This window comes from Musa acuminata, chromosome BXJ2-9 (genome assembly GCF_036884655.1).
Source record: "Musa acuminata AAA Group cultivar baxijiao chromosome BXJ2-9, Cavendish_Baxijiao_AAA, whole genome shotgun sequence".
NCBI lineage: Eukaryota > Viridiplantae > Streptophyta > Magnoliopsida > Zingiberales > Musaceae > Musa > Musa acuminata.
Window position 1 is genome coordinate 1,090,337 of NC_088346.1, and position 21,058 is coordinate 1,111,394.

Genomic DNA, 21,058 nt, shown 5'->3' on the forward strand with positions numbered 1-21,058 from the left:
GGATATTAAAAATCTTATGAAAACAACAAAAGTAGAAAGAAAGTACCACCTACACACTAAAATAAGCTGTCTCTTTATTCTTAAGTAGAATAAATTATATTTAATCATATTAATCATAAATAATTATTTTTAATATCTCGATCTTTATATTTTTAAAAATTATATTAGATTCTTTATACTCAAAATATTTAATTATATTTTTTCTTACTTCGTCTATTCGAAAATACCTCAGTGATAAATTAAAGTGATTAAATGTATTTAATATAATTATTAAAATATAAAAAATCTAAATATTAAAAGTAACTAATTATAATTAGCCCGTTAAGACTAAGACGAGCTGCAATTCGAAGTATATAAATATATTCAAACCTCGTCTGTTTCCTCCCTGGACTTCGGCTCTACGACTCCCCCCACTCACCGCCGCGTCCCGATCTCTCTGTTGCCGCATAACAGGAGAAGAATCCCGGAAGAGCCCGTTTGTGCGTCCCGATCTCTCTTTCGCCGCATAAGAGTAGCATAATCCCGGCAGACCTCGTTCTCCATGGATATCGTGGACGCCTACAGAGGCGGTAGCGCGACGGTAAACAGCTCGTCCATATGGAGGCGTGGAGAGGACGCCGTCTTTTCGCGCTCCTTCTCCCGCGACGGGGAGGACGACGAGGAGGCCCTCAAGTGGGCGGCCCTCGAAAAGCTACCGACCTACGACCGGGTTCGCAGGGGGCTCCTTTTGATGAGTGAGGGAGAGCTCCGGGAGATCGATGTCAACCGCATCGGCCTCGAGGAGCGGAAGAGATTGTTGGAGAGGCTCGTTAGGGTTGCTGAGGAGGACAATGAGAGGTTCCTGTTGAAGCTCCGGGAGCGGATCCACAGGTGACATGCCCAACCATTTCTTTGGATGTTTCAATCTTGTAGTTCGTTCTTGAAAGATAAAAGAAAAAGATATCTTTTGATTCTCTCTCTCTCTCTCTCTCTCTCTCTGAAATCTTGGAATTATTTATTTAATGTGTTGGAGAACTGCTGACTATGATCTTTGAGAGAAAAACAAAAAGGGGGACCTATCACTCCTCAAAGGTTCAACTCTCATCTTGTTAGATTTTGTCCATTATTCTTCCCTACGAATCAAGGGTATTGTGGATATAAAAGTGGTTTTTCCATCTCGAGGGGATTTAAAGAATAGAACATGAAGCCCTCCCCTGACATAGAAGAGAATGATTTTTCGGAGGAGGAGGTCTTTTGTATATGATGGCCTCTTTTACAGTGAAAAAGAGTTTACGGTGAAAATATTATACAATGTGTTCTTCCTCAGTGACAACCAAATCTGCCCAACAAATAAAAAAAGTTAGATCACTAATGTTCTGGAGGAACAATGGATTTTATCTCACCAAGTAGAAGTATACACTTGGTTCTTCCTTGTTTGCTTTTACTTATCAAATCTATTCTTTCAGAGTTGAACTTGAATTTCCTACCATTGAGGTGCGTTATCAGCACCTAAACATCGTAGCTGATGCTTACATTGGAAACAGAGGCTTACCAACATTCTTTAACTCGTATCTTAATGCTGTTGAGGTACATAACATGTTAGATGTTTTCTGTGAGCAAGTGTTAAGTTCCTTTACCTTTTATTCTTCAACCTCAAATCTGATGTGTGTTGTCACTTTAATTTCTTTGATCAAGGCCTTCGCTAACTATCTTCATCTGCTACCAAGCAAGAAAAATCCATTAAGCATCCTCCATGACGTTTGTGGCATCATCAAGCCCCACAGGTAACTGAAACAGCATTTCTTTATTGGCACACAAATGCTGGATCTTTGGTATGACTTAATGTTCTTGCTTCATTAACTGTTCTATCATCAATTTTTAGGATGACATTGCTACTAGGCCCCCCAGGGTCAGGAAAGACCACATTATTGTTGGCTCTTGCCGGAAAGCTGAACTCAGAGCTTAAGGTAAAGATATTTCCCTCTCTTAGGAATCTTTTCATTCTTTTCTCTTTGTTATGATCCCCTAATTATTCATGTGAAACTAATATAAAATTTCCAATCAACCTTATTTACAACGACAACAAAATAGGTGTCGGGAACTGTTACTTACAATGGCCATAACATGGACAAATTTGTTCCTCGGCGAACAGCTGCGTACATCAGTCAACATGATCTGCATGTAGGGGAAATGACAGTGCGTGAAACCCTAGCTTTCTCTGCCAGGTGCCAGGGTGTCGGTTCTCGTTATGGTAAGCGTCACCCCTTCCATTTGGGTATGAACAGCTCCATGGTGAACTGAACTTGGTTCTTATAATATATATTCTCATTATGAACAGATATGTTAACTGAGCTATCTAGACGGGAGAAGGCTGCAAACATCAAGCCAGACCCTGACATTGATATCTTCATGAAGGTAAAATAAGATAATCTTCTTATGATGTTAACTTTTTCAGATTCCAAGATTGATGCTCTCTGGTATTCATCTCTATGAAATAAATTTATATTGGTCTGGGTAGATATTTGAAGAATTTAATGGTCATCGTCATTCTGGTATGTGATTTTCAATTCATTCAAACTGTTCTTGATTCACAGGCGACTTCAATAGATGGACAGGAAACCAATGTGATAACTGATTACATTCTAAAGGTATCAATTGTTTATCATGGTGTTCACATGCAGCAAGTTCACTTCCCAGAATCACACGAGTGAGTGCCTTCAATTTATTCTTTTTCTCTGTGTACTTCAACAGGTTTTGGGATTAGAATCCTGTGCCGACACCATGATTGGAGATGAAATGTTGAGAGGCATCTCTGGAGGACAAAAGAAACGTGTCACCACAGGTACTTCCATATACAGACTCATCATAAGAACAAAACCTTTTCTTAAATTGCGTCTGATCTTTCCTATGATGTCCTATGTTGGTGATCTTTGCTGATTTGTGCTGGATGTCTGGTAATTTGGCAATACTACACAGGTGAGATGATTGTTGGGCCATCGAGGGCACTGTTCATGGATGAGATATCCACTGGTCTAGACAGCTCTACCACATTCCAAATTGTGAATTCTCTCAGGCAAACGGTTCACATTCTCAGCGCAACGTGTGTCATTTCACTGCTTCAACCAGCACCAGAGACGTATGAACTCTTTGATGACATAATTCTTCTTTCAGAAGGACAGATTGTTTATCAAGGGCCTTGTGAGAATGTGCTTGAGTTCTTTGAATCCATGGGCTTCAGATGTCCTGAGAGGAAAGGCGTTGCAGACTTCTTGCAGGAGGTAAGTTAATAAACTGTAACATGATACTTAAAAATTGACTTTGTAGCTTGCTCCACTATAATGATAAAGCTCCTGGTGATATTTTCAGGTAACGTCAATGAAAGATCAGCAGCAGTATTGGGTGCGAACCAATGAAGTTTATAGATATGTACCTATCAGGGAATTTGCAGATGCATTCCAGTCATTCCATGTGGGTCAGCAACTTGGAAGAGAACTTTCAGTACCATTTGACAAGAGGAAAAGCCACCCTGCTGCTCTGTCCACATCAAACTATGGTGTCAGCATGAAGGAACTCTTGAAAGCATGCATGTCGAGAGAGCTATTACTGATGAAGAGAAATTCCTTTGTATATGCTTTTAGAGCATTTCAGGTTTGCAATATATTCTGCACAGCTCAGGGCCATAAGTCTATAGATGCTGTAATCAAAACACATTCTGATTTTGTTCTTGCAGCTCATGATCATGGCAATTATCATGATGACTCTATTCCTCAGAACCAACATGCACCATGATTCAGTCAATGACGGGGTGATTTACATGGGTGCCTTATACTTCTTAATCCTAATTCACTTATATAATGGCTTTTCTGAGCTTGCTTTGACCGTCATAAAGCTTCCTGTTTTCTTCAAGCAACGAGACTATCTCTTTTATCCAGCATGGGCTTATGCTCTACCAGCATGGATTTTGAAGATTCCTATAACATTAATTGAAGTTGCTGTCTCCGTGTTCTTGAGTTACTATGTTGTAGGATTTGACCCAAGTGTTGCAAGGTAGAAATTCATGTGTCCTAGTTGAAATCTGATATTGCTGATTCTCGAACTCAATGGCATAATGCCTTCTTTTCAGGCTATTTAAGCAGTATTTGCTGCTCCTATTGGTCAATCAGATGGCCTCTGGACTCTTCAAATTCATGGCTGTGCTAGGTAGGAATTTGGTAGTTGCAAATACGATAGCATCCTTTGCTCTGCTTGTCCTGACAGTGCTTGGAGGATTCATCTTATCACATGGTATGTTCTGCTTAATGTCTGTCATTCTATTCTAGACCGACTTCATTGTCCAGCTTGGGTTCTTGATTCAATGATAGGAACTTTATGCCTCTTATTTGACAGATGATGTGAAGAAATGGTGGATATGGGGTTACTGGATCTCACCACTAATGTATGCACAGAATTCAATCTCGACAAACGAGTTCTTAGCAAAAAGTTGGAAACAAGTAAGAGAAGACATTCTTGCTCCAAAGAACGAACCATTTGAGAGAACATTTGGCCTCATTTCTGCAGAAATTTAATTGCAGGTTGTGCCTGGATCAGAAAAGGCTCTGGGAGTGATGATTTTGAAGTCTCGTGGAATTTTTCCAGAGGCAAAATGGTATTGGATTGGAGTAGGTGCATTGGCTGGATACGTTTTACTGTTTAACAGTCTCTTCACTCTTGCTTTGACATATATAAAACGTGAGTATCGATAAGAAAACACCATGCTGATGTCATTGTAAAACAAATTCAAAGTAGAGTAGCTGTGTTTAAAACCATTCTTTTGAATGCTTGCAGCGTATGGAAAAGCTCAGCCAAGTTTAACTGAAGAAGCATTGAGGGAAAAACATGTGAATATAACAGGAGTTCCCTTTGAACCTTCATCTAGAGGAAATCCTGATCCTCCCACTAAATCTAAAAGTATGCTAAGAGCTTAGACTAAAAGATGCCCCTTTATTGGTTTGAGCTAACTGTTGTTTGAACAAATGCAGGAAATACTGCAATATATCCAAATGCATCCTCATCTGTATTAACTGCCGGTGATAACCAAGCCAGGAAAGGGATGGTCCTGCCATTTACACCTCTTTCCATTACCTTCGACAGCATAAAATACTCGGTAGACATGCCTCAGGTATTTTCTTTTCTTGAGGAGGAAACTTGTTTCTGTGCAAGTAATCCAAATTGTTAGTTCCATGCATAACCATTATTTTGGAGTGCCTTTGGCATGTAGGAAATGAGAGCACAAGGCATCGAAGAGGATAGATTACTTCTGCTGAAGGGTGTCAGTGGCTCATTCAGGCCTGGAGTTCTTACAGTGCTGATGGGTGTAACTGGTGCTGGTAAGACTACTCTGATGGATGTATTGGCTGGGAGAAAGACAGGTGGGTGCATAGAGGGTGATATTTTCGTAGCTGGCTTTCCCAAGAAGCAAGAAACTTTTGCTCGCGTATCAGGTTATTGTGAACAGAATGATATCCATTCACCACACGTGACTGTCTATGAATCTCTTGTGTACTCGGCATGGCTGCGATTATCTGCTGAAGTTGATTCTGCAACTAGGATGGTTAGTTTCAATGACAGAAAGGTTGAATCCTGACTGCTTTTTTCCGAGTACCATCCACCTGTGAACTAACTACCATAGCTAATTTGTTACAGATGTTCATTGAAGAGGTCATGGAGCTTATTGAGCTGAAATCATTGAGAGAAGCACTGGTCGGATTACCTGGTGTGAATGGCTTGTCAACCGAGCAACGCAAGAGGCTAACCATTGCTGTTGAGCTTGTTGCAAACCCTTCTATAATATTCATGGATGAACCTACCTCTGGACTTGACGCAAGGGCTGCAGCAATCGTCATGAGGACTGTGAGGAACACTGTGGACACTGGGAGAACTGTAGTGTGCACAATTCACCAGCCTAGTATTGATATTTTTGATGCTTTTGATGAGGTAAAAGGTCACAAAATTCTAGTGTTCTGAGTTGAATTTGAATCTCAGCCAACATGCATGATTCTTTAATATCTTTCTTTTCTGATTGCAGCTTTTCCTTATGGAGAGAGGTGGGGAAGAGATTTATGTAGGTCCAATAGGCCATCATTCTTGTCACTTAATTAAGTACTTTGAGGTGAGACAACAAGAGACTAGACATGTATGCCTTCCTTTATACTTCCAGTAATATAGTGGGTGGTTACAAATTCTGTCATCTTATCTAGGGAGTCAATGGAGTAAGGAAGATCAAAGATGGGTATAACCCTGCAACATGGATGTTGGAAGTGACTTCAGAGGCTCAGGAAGACATTCTTGGTGTCGATTTTAGTGATATCTACAAGAATTCAGAACTGTTTCGGTGCGTTAACCTACCACATCTTCAGGTTAGTTTAAAATGGAACTGTAATCATGACTAATTATATATTGGTCTTGCATCGCAGGAGGAACAAGGCACTGATCAAAGAACTCAGCACTCCCCCACCTGGTTCAAGTGATCTTTATTTCCAAACTCAGTACTCAAGGTCTTTTCCGACACAATGCATGGCTTGCCTCTGGAAACAAAAATTGTCATATTGGAGAAATCCTTCATACACCGCAGTGAGGTTTTTCTTTACTGTAATCATAGCCTTATTGTTCGGAACCATATTTTGGAATCTCGGAAGCAAGAGGTAGGCATTTCTAGAACCCCTACTGGCTCTCATGCTATTTGTCATCCATGTGCTTGCTACCTTGCTTTCTCTTGGTCTGAAATTAATGGATTGCACCATTGAAATGACTCATTTCAGGAATAAACGACAAGATTTATTCAACGCAATGGGTTCTGTCTATGCTTCTGTCCTTTTTATGGGGTGTACATATGCTTCATCAGTTCAACCAGTTGTTGCTATCGAACGGACAGTCTTTTACAGAGAGAGAGCTGCAGGGATGTATTCAGCACTGCCGTATGCAGTTGGACAGGTATTTACTTTGAGGTCAACTAGCTGAAGTTATCCTTAAGCTTCTTGTGATTGTAATGTAAATCATTGAGCTTCTTGCAGTAGTCATGTAAAACCATCGTGGTGTAATCAAGTCGTTCCATTTGCAGGTTGCAATTGAGGTGCCCTATGTCCTCATCCAATCTGTCGTTTATGGAGTTATTGTGTATGCTATGATTGGGTTCGAATGGACAGCTGATAAATTCTTTTGGTATCTGTTCTTCCTGTCCTTCACGATGCTATACTTCACATACTATGGGATGATGACAGTAGGGTTGACTCCCAACTACAACATTGCTGCCATAGTTTCTTCTGCATTTTATGGAATATGGAATCTCTTTGCAGGATTTGTTATCCCCCGACCGGTAAGCTCAGCTCCATTACTCCCACACAAGCATCTAATGTTTATCTAAATGAATCTGCAACCTAAATTATCTGGTTTTCCTGTTGTCACCTCAGAGAATGGCTGTTTGGTGGAGATGGTATTATTGGGCATGCCCTGTTTCGTGGACGGTCTATGGATTGGTTACTTCACAGTTTGGGGATGTTCACGAAAGGCTCGACTCAGGCGAGACTGTGGTTGAATTCCTGAGGGACTTCTTTGGATTCAGGCATGACTTCTTGGGAGTGGTCGCGGTGATGGTTGTTGGTTTTGCTGCTCTTTTTGCATTCCAATTCGCTGTGGCAATCAAAGTGCTCAACTTCCAAAGAAGATAATGGGAGAAACGTGATTCGAGTAGATTAGCCTTGGATCAAGTAATTTTATGTACATGTAGTTTTTTTTTGTTTTTGGGTGCAGCGAGGAACACTTGACTACATGCGCTTCTCTTGATTGCAAGTGAAGAGGCTTGCAAATGGCTTCAGCATTAATTGTCAACTATAGGATGAACATTGTGGACTTTGCATTTAGGAATGGGCTAATCATCTTTATACGTATGCATTCTTTTCATTTTTGGATGGTTGAGACTGCTATTAGTGATTTCAATTTGTTACATCCAATTATTATCATAATAACGAGAAATAATGAAGATAGGAAAGAAATAATTAAAAGTACAATGTGCTCATTCTTAACAGAGAAATGCAGCATAGTTCAAAGGCGCAGCAGCAAACAGTTTTCCTATTTGTTGAATATTTTGTAAAGTACTCAAAAATGATTCTAAGAATAATCCTTTAATCAGCACTATTAAATCTTTTATAGATTTTATCGATCGGTTTTCCTTTTTTTGTTAGTTCAATCTAATGTTTCCATTAGACATGATAAATGCACAAAAGATATTTGTGCTCTCACTTGTGTTTATTTACTTACTATTGTCTCTAATACTTAATTTTCTCCATCCAAGTCTCAAAATTTCTTTAAATTTATGAAAACAGTAATTCACATTTATTGGAATTAACAATCCTAATAGATTCTAATTAATATTCTCAATCAAGAAAATTCAAGTTAATTATCTCAATATGCTAAGATACAATTTAGTTATTCATCTGTTTACAAAGCACTATTAATTTGTGATGTCTTCTGATAGCGTTATCTTCGAACTTATGTCTTGAAATTTTATGACATAAAACTTGGGATTTTTTTATACTGTCATCAATTCTATACATGCACAAGGAGATTCGTCTCTTAAATCCATAGCAATTTAGAGAGAGAAAGAGAGATTTCCCGCTTCCTTTGAGTTGCTTTTATGACCACCTCGTGAAGTCAAAATTCTTGTGAATAATAACATTCCAATATGATGTTGGTATTTTTTCTAACCATTAAATAGGTAATCTTTCTTACCCCTAAAACAAAAGTAAACCTTCGTATGTATCATAATGAGATTATTTTCTACATGAAATTCAATTCAGATTTAGTTGTTTGACATGAATATTAAATAAAAAATAATCGAGGTCATATTGTACTGTATGACACATATGTTTTCTATATGAGATTATATTTTATGTTTATCTCTAACTGATATGATGTTGAGCAAAGATGAATATAAGCCGACATCTCGTAAGATGTGTTCAACGAAACTCCTCTGATGCTTAAGTTAATTTAGATTAAAAGAATTTAACCAAGAATCAAATTTATATGAATATAATCGAGCGTGAAGAAGGATAAAAAAAATCTTAGAGTAAGAATAGTATTTTTAGACAAAAATGCATTATAATGACTGTTTCCAAGATTTTGTAAAACTGCATGGAGAGTGTATCCAACAAAACTCTTTTGATGTTTAAGTTAGTTTAAATTCAGAGGATTTAACTAAGTATCAAATTTATATTAATTCAGTCGAGCATTAAAGAAGGACAGAAAGACCCGAGAATAAGGATAGTGTTTTTAGGCAAAAACATATTATAAAAATTATTTTCGAGTTAAAATATGTGATTAGTCATTGGAGAAGTTTACCATGACTTAAACAACTTCAAAAGAAACCTTCAACTAAAAAATTTCTCTTGAGAATATGGGCATTTTATAATGCGGATCGTTGCACTCAAAGTCATAGTTAAATACTCATGAGTCAATTATTAATGTTGCTATGTTGTCTACCTAGTATACTTAGGCATCTTATGACATATTGACCAAATGGGCTAAAGTGTTTACAATGATTTTATTAGGATGGATGTCCCTTGAATGAGTAACACAAGCATCATTCTAGAAAAGAAGTGAGTAAGAATTCACAAGATGAAAATAAGTGTCGATGAGTGTCGTATACTTTCTTCTAGAAAAATGATGGGTAGAGATTCATAGGATAAGAATAAGTATCTATCATTATATTGAATGCTACATATTCTCCGACTAGAAAAGAGGAAATTAAGGTTTCATAGGATAGAAACATGTATCCACTCCAAAATCTTTTATCACGTATATTTTAAGATATATACACGACATCCTTTTAGATAACTCATATAGGCCTAAGTCCAGGACCAATATAAATTTATCTTATTTTCAAATCCTACTATAATCTAATAAGAAAATAAAATATGTAAGATAGACACTTGTAATTATTTAGACCTACATCGATGTAACAATCCAAAACTCTCAACATCTTCTTAGACCACTGTAATGATATGGTGGTAATATGATCCCTGTCAACTCTCCTCGAGTGAAATAAAAAAAGAAAAAAAGAGAGATATTACTATAAGAGGGTTGAGCAATCCTAAATGACCAGAAACTATGAATCGACAAAGTCTCTTGCAAGGGTCGTCGTGGTCCATCGGATCCTGATCTCGCGGCTGGTCACATTGGAGGCCTACACGTGATGATGAATCATGGCCGTCCATCAAGGACACACATCTCGATGTCATGCCGACATGGAAGAGCTATGTAGATAGATACAAGTCGGAGCAATCCTAACTCGCCCGCTTGCCTTATGTTACCACGGACGAGTTCAACTAGTAAGCACGTGAGACAAGCAATGACTCACGTGTATATATATATATATATATATATATATATATATATATATATATATATATATATATATAATCTGTAAAAAAATATAAAATAGAATATTTGATCATATTTTTTGGAATAGGCGTGGATGTAAAATAAAGATAAAGAAGATGGTTCGAAAAAGGTATCATCCATGAAGAATACGACATAAACAAAAGATTAGTTTAAGATCAAAAGGATGGCATTGTCCTCTTCAAACACAAGCATGCTTAGCTTCTCTTTCTCTTGATTACTTACCTATGTGACAGCATGTTAAGACTTACCAGCATCGAAAACAAAAAATAATCATATGAGAAGAAAGAACCGAACAAGAATTCAAAACAAATGATGTTCTCGGAAACTGACGCGAACAGTCTTGGCGTTCCTACATTAATTGGCATATAGAACTACATTACGTATGTTTCAAAATTTTTGTAATAAAAAAAAATCATGAAAAACTATTGCTCTGGGCTATATAATTTTGTGCCTGCGATAACCATAGAATCAGATACAAAATAATAATAATAATAATAAAAGAACTAATAACACCACCAGAGCTGCATATCACCGAAGCACTGAAAGTTTGATACTGATCCAAAAGAAGCAAACTAATAGGCAAGCAATCACGAAAGAGCAGGTCACTTCAAAATAGAATAATATTATGCATCATCCATGTATTTGAATCAACTACTCCTTAACTCGCAACAAGTTTCACAAAGGTCGGCTTTTCTCAGCAAGTTCAAATAACATCATCGCAACTCATTCTCAACTCAAAAAACCAAGAGCACGTTAGACAGTAAGGTTTTTGGCAAGCTCAAACTCTCTCTGTTGCCTCCAATGCAGCATATGCAATTCTTCAATTAAAAATTGGTCATCTGGAAAGAAATATGTCCATCACAGAGCTCAAACACCAATTAACAAAATCTGATGTACTATTTTCAAACTGCAACTCGGTGTACTTCGGTCTGGAGCAAAACCAATCATCTTTTTTTTATTTCTTATACAGAACATCATTATTCCAGAAGTCAAATTAGACCTCAAAAAACATGAGGAATCTCCTTCAAGAATCACTAACCAACACACCCTCAAATCTATCTTGCCACCACACATTTCATTTTAAAATATAGATACTGAAATATGTTACAGAAAGCACCGCCTCCAAAGGAATAAAATTGACCCAACTCCACTAACATGAAACCCAAAAATTTCTTTAGGACTGCGTAAAGATAAAACACAATTAGTCTTCCCATCAACTACTGCAAAGTTGTATCCTGTAATATGAACATCCCCTTGAACATGTTTTCCCAATTGCATATTCCCTGTTAATCAAAACTTAATGCCCCAAGCATCCTATCATCACAGATGTATCGAAAAGCACAGTTAGCCTCTTATCCATTCAGTTGGAATCCTAGGAAGTCTTTGACTCTACCATACATCAAGTCCACATTCTACAACCATAGGTCATTGAGACCGAGGTTGAACTTCAGGTTTTTGCTGATGTTTCGACTGGCGATTAAACTAAAACATTTTAATGGTGATTGAACCGAAACAATTCCAACGTTTTCACAGTATCAGTAGTTTACGTTTTAGTTTAACATTTTTACTTTTTCCATATTCACAAGCGATTAAAATAGAAAGAACCAGAATATTATTTTGATGCAATACATCCAAATAATAACATATAGATATACTAGCTCATCATGCTAAAAATAAAGACATATATAATGCTCATTTCAAGAGTCCCTGTGAGGAAGTACAGAGCATATACATCTTGACTGAGTTATGTAGTGATGAAATATATTATACTGTCTGGTCTAAAACTAACATTTAAATTCATTTTTTAACCTAATCTGGAAGAAATGAAGCCTGAAATCTTTCGTAGCTTAGAATCTTAAGCAAAAGTTGTGGAATTTTGCATAAAGTTCTTGCATGATGTTTACCTCCTATCGACCTTTTTCTTAAAGGAAAGAAGGTACCCGCCAAGAGAAAAATATAAAGGAAAAAGAGACGGAAGACGAAAAAGATGCAGAAGAAGAGTGGTAGAGAAGACAAGGAGAAACATATTACTGATATTTTTGAACGTCATTCCCTCTTAACTGATTACAACAAGCTTTACTTATAGATTCTTACCCTCAAATATGAGTTTATTATCACATAATTCGTGGGAAGAAAAGTTAATCTCATATTCCCACAAAATCCCCATATTACGTGACTCTATAACTCAAAAGTGAGATTGCCAATGCTAAAATACTTAGTCTAACCTATACTACATTTGTAACACAGTTTTTAGGCAATAATTTAATATAAATATAATTCTAGAGAACTTCCAAATTTCTTCAGAAATTAATAACTAATTTAATACAAATAGGACCCTAGAGACCTTTCATACATTCTCTAAAAATTAGTCATGACAATACATGCAAATTTCTAATCCAACACTTGAACATCTCTGCCAAAGGAACTCAGCCCTCTTAAAGAGTAAGAGCAGCTCCATTTGGTTTTGACTCAAGTCTAGTTCCATCCCCTAGATTGACTCAATCTAGATATGATTCAATTTTGCCTAGTTTGGAAATGTCATACTGCCATCGCTCGTCCCATCTATGATTAGTCATCATTGCCACATCAAATAAGGTGTGTTGCTATCAGATCAAAAATATAGTTGAACAGATTGATGACAGAAGGTTTTCATGTCATTAAAACTATGATCTGGATGTGCTCACTGGACTACCAGTATCCATCAGTGAGCCTACCAAGAATTGTGGGATTCCATTTTGGATCAAAATCGATTCAATTTGACTATTAAGCTCCAACTTCTGCAGAATATTATCGGTGAGCCTTGTGGGCTGAGAAAAAAGGCTTCAGGTGTAATTTTGTATCATAACAAGTTCCTTAATGCCCTCTTGATACAGGAATTGGAAATTCCAAGAGGTCCAAGGAGGAACCCAAATTCCAAGTTCAATTTTGTTGTTTCAAGCAATGTTTTAAATACCAGGCAGACCAATACGTGCCGCCTAATATATACTGGTGTGAACCAAAACCAGTATGTAGACCGCCACCTGCTGCTCGTTCTGATTTGAACAAAAGCTTACTGTCCGATTAGGGTCAAAAAGTCAGGTCACGATTTTAATTCTTTTTTTTTCTGTCACCCTCCTCTCTATCTTCCTTTCTCTCTCCATATCACTCTAACCTCTTCCTTCAACCAACTCACAGACACCACTCTGTCACCTCACCATTGTTGCTCCCTCGCCTCGATGTCACCCCCTGCTACATCACCACTCCGCCAATTCACGTCCAGCATCGAGCATTGTTGATTCCTCCTCCAATATGCGTCCTCTTCCTCCCTCCTACTCCTCTCCCTATTCCTGTTTGGTCTTTGCCAACAGGTATTGTGCTGATGCACCATATGCCAGTTAACCGGTATGTACCAAATCATATTGGTCCTACCAATAATGGCTGGGATGGGTCTAGACCAAAACTTATAAGCTCACTTTCAAGTAAGTCAAGTTTTGTGTTTGGTCAATGGTTTCAAACATGGGATATATGGAAGGGAATTTGCTAAATATTAGATTTGGACATTCTAAGGATAACCTTTGATTCTTGGAATGAGTCCAAGGATTTGAAGATCAACATCTAGTGGATAGGATTTTGAGAACATTTCTCACTAGATCATAGGGGAATTTGAATGCTGAGATATAGTTATACTATTATGTGGATAAGATCCAAGGAGTGAAAACTTTTGAAGGGGATTTTAAACATGGTAGGCTAAATTCATGATGTCTCATGGGAAATCTTCATGAAACCCTAATAAAACCAAAAGGAACCTAAGAAAATAAAATTTTAGCATATTGTAATTCAAGAAGAGTTTGACTAAGAAGTCTTAAGTGAAAAGGTGTCACAAATACAGTGCTAAAGTGACCTCTTACTTTTAATTCTTGATCCTGATTCAATTATTAGATTCGACAAAAGTAAAACCGGACATAACCATTGAGTTCCAACCAAGAAGGTCAAGACTGATGATCCAACCAACAATGAGAACTTCCCATTGGAATCAGCACCTTGGCTTAGATTTTATTGAAACTTCATAACATGATCAAAACCTTTAAAATAAATCGAGTGTGTTGAATTGTTAGGCATAATTTTAACCAAGGTATGCAGTTTCGAATAATACCGCCTGGTATAGGAAGTACATACCGGTCCGTCAGCTGATCGGTATATGGACCACCCATTACTAGACGGAACGAAATACATATATATATATATATATATTTATTTATAAAAGGCGACGTCGCATTGCCTTTTTCGACGACATCGCCTTTTATAAAAATATTTATATATAAATATTTATAATCTTATATATATATATATATATATATATATATATATATATATATATATATATATATATATATATATATATATATATATATATATATACTGAGCGATATACTGAACGATATACCACTCGATATACAGTATCGTACCATACCGAGCGAACGTCGAAACTCTGGTATGGTACGATATTTCAATCCTTGATTTTAACAATCTATCAACAAGGTTAGCAATCTTTCAGTTATCACATCGCATATGGTGTAGCATAACAATGTATAATTTCCAGCTCAGCTACACAGTTTTAAATGAGATGTGACAAAAATCTGCTAGATAGCTTGCAACACAACAGATAGTCATCATTGCCACGTCAAATGAGGTGTATCGCTATCTATCAGATCAAAAATATACTTGAACTGGTTGATAACAAAAGTTTGTCATATCACTATAAGTATGATCTGGATGTCCTTATTGGACTACTGTATCCATCAGTGGGCCTATCAAGAATTGTGGGATCCATTTTGGGTCAAACCAATTCAATTTGGCTATTAACTAGTATCTTTAAATACCTTGAGATATTGCTGGATTTTATGGAAAACCATTAGTTGGAAGTCAGTGAAAAGCTTGCTTTTGAGCTATCAATATCTTGTTCATCTTCCTCTTATTTTTATTTTTCAAGTCTCAGTACTGATTCTTACTCTTCACAGCCCTTACAATCAACATTTTTGAAAACAGAAGTTATAAACCAACTGATTTTGGCCAATTCAGTGATAGTCTGATTAGATTTGAGCAGTGGTTTAAATAGGCACCTGGGTGCTCGTCTAGACGCTCGGGTGAGGTGAGGCGAAGACCGAGCGCTTTAGGCTTCGACCAGGCGACACGCTTCAGTGAAGCACAGCCTGGGCACTCGCTTGAACCTAGGCACCGGGCACCTCAGGTGAGCGCCCGGTTCAAACGAAGCAACCGAACCAGACTTAAAGTTCAAACGAAGCAATCAAATCAGACTTTTAAGTCTGGTTCAGTTAAACAGTAGCTAGTTGGTTCAATTGAACTAACTAAGCTACATACTATTACTATAAACCCCAACCCACCCCCCACCCCCAACAACCCCTAGCCATAAACCCTAGCGCTGCTGCTGCCCCGCCGCCGACACACAAGACCAACACTTCCTTTGTCGTTGACGAATGGGTTCGACAACCTGGCTTTCGTGCGCAGTTCCCTCCGCTGCCGCTACTTCCGTGTGCAACTCCATCCACCGTCAAGGGAGAGGATCACAGCTTCCTCCGCCACTGACGAACACCACAGAAGCTTCCTCCGCCCATGACATCACCGTCTACAGCTTCTGTCATTGTTGTTGCCGTCCATAGCTTCCTCCACCGTTGCTACTGTCGTCCGAAAGTTTCTCTATCACCACTGCCCTCTCCTTCCCCACTTTCCACACCGTTGCTACTGTTGTCCGAAAGTTTCTCTATCACCACTGCCCTCTCCTTCCCCACTTTCCACTATCGGTGACTCTTTTTCCCCCTGTAACTACTGTTAACAGTAGATTGTTAACTATTGTTATCATATAATAGTCCATAGTTAGATTTTAACATTACTAATTTCTATTTATTTAGAACTGTTATTAGGGTTTCAAAATTTTTTTTATATAATCATATTTATAAATTATATTATATTTTTTATATTTTAATATTTCAGAGCATCTCGCTTCGCTTGAGCGAACGCCTAAAGCCTCGGGCATTTTGAGACCTTGACATCTTTTAGTGTCTAACGCTTTTTAAATCATTGGATCTGAATTATAATTACAACAACAAAGAATGCCAAATAGCTTCAAGCAACAACATGAGGCAACACACTGGTCAGTGCCAAAGACCTATTCAGATCTTGAAAGACATCCTACAAAGTGACAAATGATGAAAACAACATTCAAGAACCAATGACAAGTTGAAAAATAACAAAGGCTTTGCAGCGATGAAAAGGATGTATGAAAGCCTCATGACAAAAGATGATGACAACATTCAAGAACCAATAACAATCTGGGAAAAAAAAGAGAGAACAAAGGCTTTGCAAACATCAAAAGAACGTTTGAAAGTGTCATGAAAGGAAGCTCTGATCATCAAAATCAACCCCATTGATATAAACAAGAGAATGACAAGTTCCATAGCATATTCACAAATAGGAAAATAAAAGATCTATGGCAGTAGACAAAGATGATGATTTATGGGATGGATTTCTTATATCCAAATGTTAAAGAAGCAACGATCCACCATCTACTATATTTTCTGTTGGATACTTTGAAAATAAATGTAAATTAAGACGAAGACAATGAAGAAGAAGAAATTCCAGAATCAGCCAAGGAGTTCCAAGTTATGGAGCCACTTGTTATTCCTACAATTATTGCACCACATCACATGGATATCACAAAGGAAGATTGAGAACCAAGACACAAATTCTTCACCAACAACATGAAGAAAAGTCCTGGTAGGAAGTCAACTCCAGAATTTGCAGTCCCTTTACTTGCGTATCCTGGAGCTCCAAAACTGAACAAACTTGTCCATGTATGGAGATCATTGTTCATAGATTGTGCAGCAAATGTTTTGATTGTGATAATAAAAAAGTAAAAATCAAATTTCATCATCAATTTAAAAGATAAATGACCAATAACAATATGGAGATTCCACAAAAGAGGTACATAGAATACAGGCCCCAAATTTTGAAGAAATGAAATACAAACTAGGTATGAAATCAATCCTGACAGACTGGTTTTGATGCAACAGAAACATAGAATACCAAATACCAGAAACAAACTTAAAATTCCCATTTATTTTTTTGGTTAAATTTCATCATGCAAACCGCAAGAATACATTTTGTAGCTTTGTACAAAACAATGGCACATAAGAAAGTAAAGACAACTAAACAGAAGCAGATATTTCCTCAACAAAAGCAATGCAAAGTTTAACAAGCCATAATAATTTAAACAGAACCAGTCAACATTTGATTGTTTGACAATATATTTAAACTTTAGAAATTTCCAGAATTTCATACTTACAGCTTACTTAAATATGCATTTTTATCACAACACATTAAGTCAGTATGACAACTATATAGTAACCATCACTATGCATAACCAATACAAGGACTACAAACCATCGTTGTCAAGTTTACATTCAGCAATATACCTGAAGTCTGCACAAAAAGACCCCTGATGAGACTTAGAACATACCTGCTACCTTCTGTGAACTAAGTTTTTTTTCTCGGAGTGAGTCCTGGCAACCCTTCAAATAAATCTGAAAGATGACTCTCCAAATCATCTGATGTGTACTTTATGTATTTTCCATGCCTTCCGCCCTCTAATTGACCACCAAACCTTCCCATAAAAGAGCGATAAGCTGGGATAACCTTTTCTGATATAGAAATCCTCAATTCTTCTCGAAGCTGAGGATCTGGAACCTTCCAAGTCGTCTGAACCCTGTATATTTCTTCAAATGCCATGTTAAAGTTCTTGAACTTCTCCTTGAGAGCAACCTTTGAGATGCTACTCGAGCTCCCACTTCCATATCCATCATCCTTCAAACAAGACAACACTTTTGTCCATGAAGTCCTAAGGTAGCTTGTGGCATACTGCCGAATTTGGCTGCGATGCCTCCTTATCCAATGGTCTCCCAAAAGCCTCCCAAGCTCTGAATCCTTTACTTTGTTGACTATATAGAGTATATTGTTCATCAAAAATATATACCACATTGCTCCATCTTCATAAACTTTAGATTTTTCATCCAGATTAGATTCTAAATATGAGATTATCAAAAGCATGCGACGACCTAATGGAGTCATATTCTCAAAATTCTCTCCATCAGTGTTTTTGTTCTCCCAACCTTCAGAACAACCCTCGTCAGTGCCACACACTCCACCATCATCCAAAAGGATATTTAACGTATTGATGTAAACAACCAGAAATTTTACATAGTTCATCACATAACGGGTCATGGGATGGATCTCACCTCCCTGTGTTGGCTTCCGAGATGGCTCCTTTTGAATTGCATTTCCAAACTCCATGAGAGTCCCTTTTACTGCATCACCCAACCTCTTCAGAATCCCATCAGCCTCATCACATATGAGGTCCTTTGGGTCTGCGGCAAATAGGGCATGGAGATCTGGCAAAACATCAGCGAGGGCCTCATACATATCGAGAATACGAAAGAGCTTCTCTGATGATCGCTGACATATCACAATGGCATCCCCAAAATTTAGTAGCTGCATGACAAACCCCTTGGTGGTCTCTGCAAAGCACTCTTCCCTGAGCTCCTCCGAGGCAGCAAGAATTTGGTCACAGAGCCGTCTCTCACCCCAGAGCAAAACACGAACGACAATCTTCACAGCCTGAATCCACTTCTTCATCTTGTCATCGAGCATCCGCCACTCGATTCTCTGAACCTCCTCAATGCTAATCCGATCGACACCAAGAATGGAGAGGTGCTCATCGAGAATGTCCCGTCTGACGGTGCAGTAAACATGACGGTGCTCTCTGTCATACTTGGCCTCGATCATTCTGTCTGCGATCGCCTTCAGATCGGCAACAACTTCAGGATGGATCAGATCTAAGTTCCGATCATCCATCAGGCTGCTTCCAGACCTATCCTCAGGGCTGCCCTCCTCCTGCTGCGGTGTTGGCTGGTGGTGGTGATGTTCATCGTCAACAGAGCTCTCAAAGTCCTCTATAGCATCACCGCTGTCAGAGGCGAAGGAGAGGGAGAGGCGGCGAATGGAGGAGCAGAGGTCGTTAGAGTCAAGGGGGACGGCGTTGCGGACCATCAGGTGGCGGAACTCCTCCCCAAGGCGGGACATTGCCATCTGAAGTGCAATCTCCGCACGACCGACGAGGTCTTCCGCAGCGCCGGCGCCGGCGCCGGTGGAGGTGCTTAGTTCGGCTAGGGAAATGAGACAATCGACAGCGGCAAGGTACTCCTCAGCGTCCTCAGGGCAGGATTCCCACAAGAGGGAATCGGAGGCGTCCCAGCGAAGAACCACCTTCTGGGCGGCCTCGAGGCGGAGCTCAGCCACGGAGAGGTCACGGCCATCGCCATCAACGTCGGCGCCTCCGCCGCTGCGGTCCGAAGAAGGGGCGAATAGGTCATTGATGGTGGAGAGGCGGTTGTCGAAGCCGGAAAGGATGCGGATCATGTCCTCGGCAGCGTTCTTCGAGGTGGCGAGGCTGCTGACGATGTGCTTCGCCGCAGCGATCACCTTCTCCTGGCCATCGGCCCGCGCCGCGGCCGCCGCCATCGCCGATCGGAGATCCGGTGGTGGTGATGAAGCTCTTAAAAGGATTCCGGTCTATGGTCGGGGTATCGGGATCGGAATCGAGAGCGCCAGGGTCAGGTTTAGGGTTGCGAGGGGAGGGAGAAGGGGGAAGAATGGAGTGGGCGTCGATTCGGGTCGCTTCTTCGTGGTCTTCTGCTCTTACTTTCCAATCCGTTGATCCAGCAGAGCGATACCGCCACCACTTGTGACTTCGCTGAAAGGAGTGAGGCAGTGTAAGTGAAAGACGGGGAGAAGCGTCTGGGTGTGGAGGAACGGAACCCACCCGGCCCGTCAGTGGACCAGTATTATGAGTTAGTGATCCGATCCAATTAAGACTCGGGTTGTGCTAGAAATCCGGGTTGGGTTGGTCCGAAACCCAATGCTAATCCTACTTGAACGCATCTACACCTATCAAACATAATATATAGATATTTATTTCATATCGCAGCAATCACCCATATTGGCTGAGAGCCCCTTTACTATTAATCCGTAACTTCTACTTTTGGCAGAACCAGTGTTGTGAGCAAACCAGATCCAACCCAACCGTGTTGTGTTGGGATCAATTTGCTCAAGAAGTATGTTACTCTTAAATAATTTTCAAAGAAAATTGGGGGTTTTCTCCAATAAACAAAAATGAAAACTTGATGCTCTTTTACCTTTTTCCTATTCCCTATTTCCATCCTGATTCAAAAAGAAAGTGATCCTGTGCTCATACTTGTGCTCATCAAAATCTATCCCTGACAAGCCGTAGGTACACGTGGAACAGGTTAGTTCAAGTTAGGAAGCAATAAACGAAGCTGCTAAATTCTGAAATCCAATCTTGCCTTCTCCACTTACCTTTACATAAATTAAAAAAATTAACTCACCAATCAGATTGGTTTTCTTTCACCCCTACTTGGGCTTTAAAGTTGGCTGAAACAGGCAAGAGAATAAGTGAACATGTAAATATAAGCAATTGTTTTAACATAGACAATAAAAACTATCAAAATCTAACTTAACTGAAATGCGAAGATGATATTTGTTTTGTATGATGATACCAACATGATACCCGAAAGAA

The 21,058-nt window shown here is 38.8% G+C and overlaps 2 protein-coding genes across 3 annotated transcripts; one reads left to right on the forward strand and one right to left on the reverse strand.

The window, feature by feature from the left end:
• The first annotated feature begins 399 nt into the window (after positions 1-399).
• Positions 400-7,898, forward strand: LOC103996669 (ABC transporter G family member 44-like). 2 transcript variants are annotated; one of them, XM_065125115.1, is made up of 24 exons: positions 400-870; positions 1,446-1,566; positions 1,675-1,763; positions 1,862-1,946; positions 2,071-2,230; positions 2,318-2,394; positions 2,574-2,627; positions 2,731-2,821; positions 2,956-3,257; positions 3,346-3,627; positions 3,710-4,026; positions 4,103-4,263; positions 4,366-4,469; positions 4,551-4,707; positions 4,804-4,926; positions 4,998-5,137; positions 5,237-5,590; positions 5,662-5,952; positions 6,044-6,127; positions 6,216-6,349; positions 6,432-6,659; positions 6,777-6,948; positions 7,076-7,330; positions 7,425-7,898. In XM_065125115.1, the coding sequence occupies exons 1-24, from the start codon at positions 542-544 to the stop codon at positions 7,680-7,682; spliced, it is 4,368 nt and encodes a 1,455-aa protein (XP_064981187.1). In that variant the 5' UTR covers positions 400-541; the 3' UTR covers positions 7,683-7,898. The 2 variants fall into 2 exon arrangements, with proteins under 2 accessions (XP_064981187.1, XP_009415905.2); XM_009417630.3 differs by having other exon boundaries at positions 5,237-5,569.
• A 9,752-nt stretch (positions 7,899-17,650) lies between these two features.
• LOC135622298 (exocyst complex component EXO70B1-like) lies at positions 17,651-20,243 on the reverse strand. Its single transcript, XM_065124032.1, has one exon. It carries the CDS (start codon positions 19,981-19,983, stop codon positions 17,944-17,946), a length of 2,040 nt encoding a protein of 679 aa, XP_064980104.1. The 5' UTR covers positions 19,984-20,243; the 3' UTR covers positions 17,651-17,943.
• Positions 20,244-21,058: the final 815 nt, after the last annotated feature.

What these genes read in the sequence shown, in the direction of transcription:
- LOC103996669 (XM_065125115.1), top strand. Translation starts at nt 542, where the DNA reads ATGGATATCGTGGACGCCTACAGAGGCGGTAGCGCGACGGTAAACAGC. An exon ending in TTGCAGACTTCTTGCAGGAG is followed by an intron (nt 3,258 to 3,345) that starts GTAAGTTAATAA and finishes TGATATTTTCAG; the next exon opens with GTAACGTCAATGAAAGATCA. An exon ending in TGCCGTATGCAGTTGGACAG is followed by an intron (nt 6,949 to 7,075) that starts GTATTTACTTTG and finishes TTCCATTTGCAG; the next exon opens with GTTGCAATTGAGGTGCCCTA.
- LOC135622298 (XM_065124032.1), bottom strand. Translation starts at nt 19,983, where the DNA reads ATGGCGGCGGCCGCGGCGCGGGCCGATGGCCAGGAGAAGGTGATCGCT.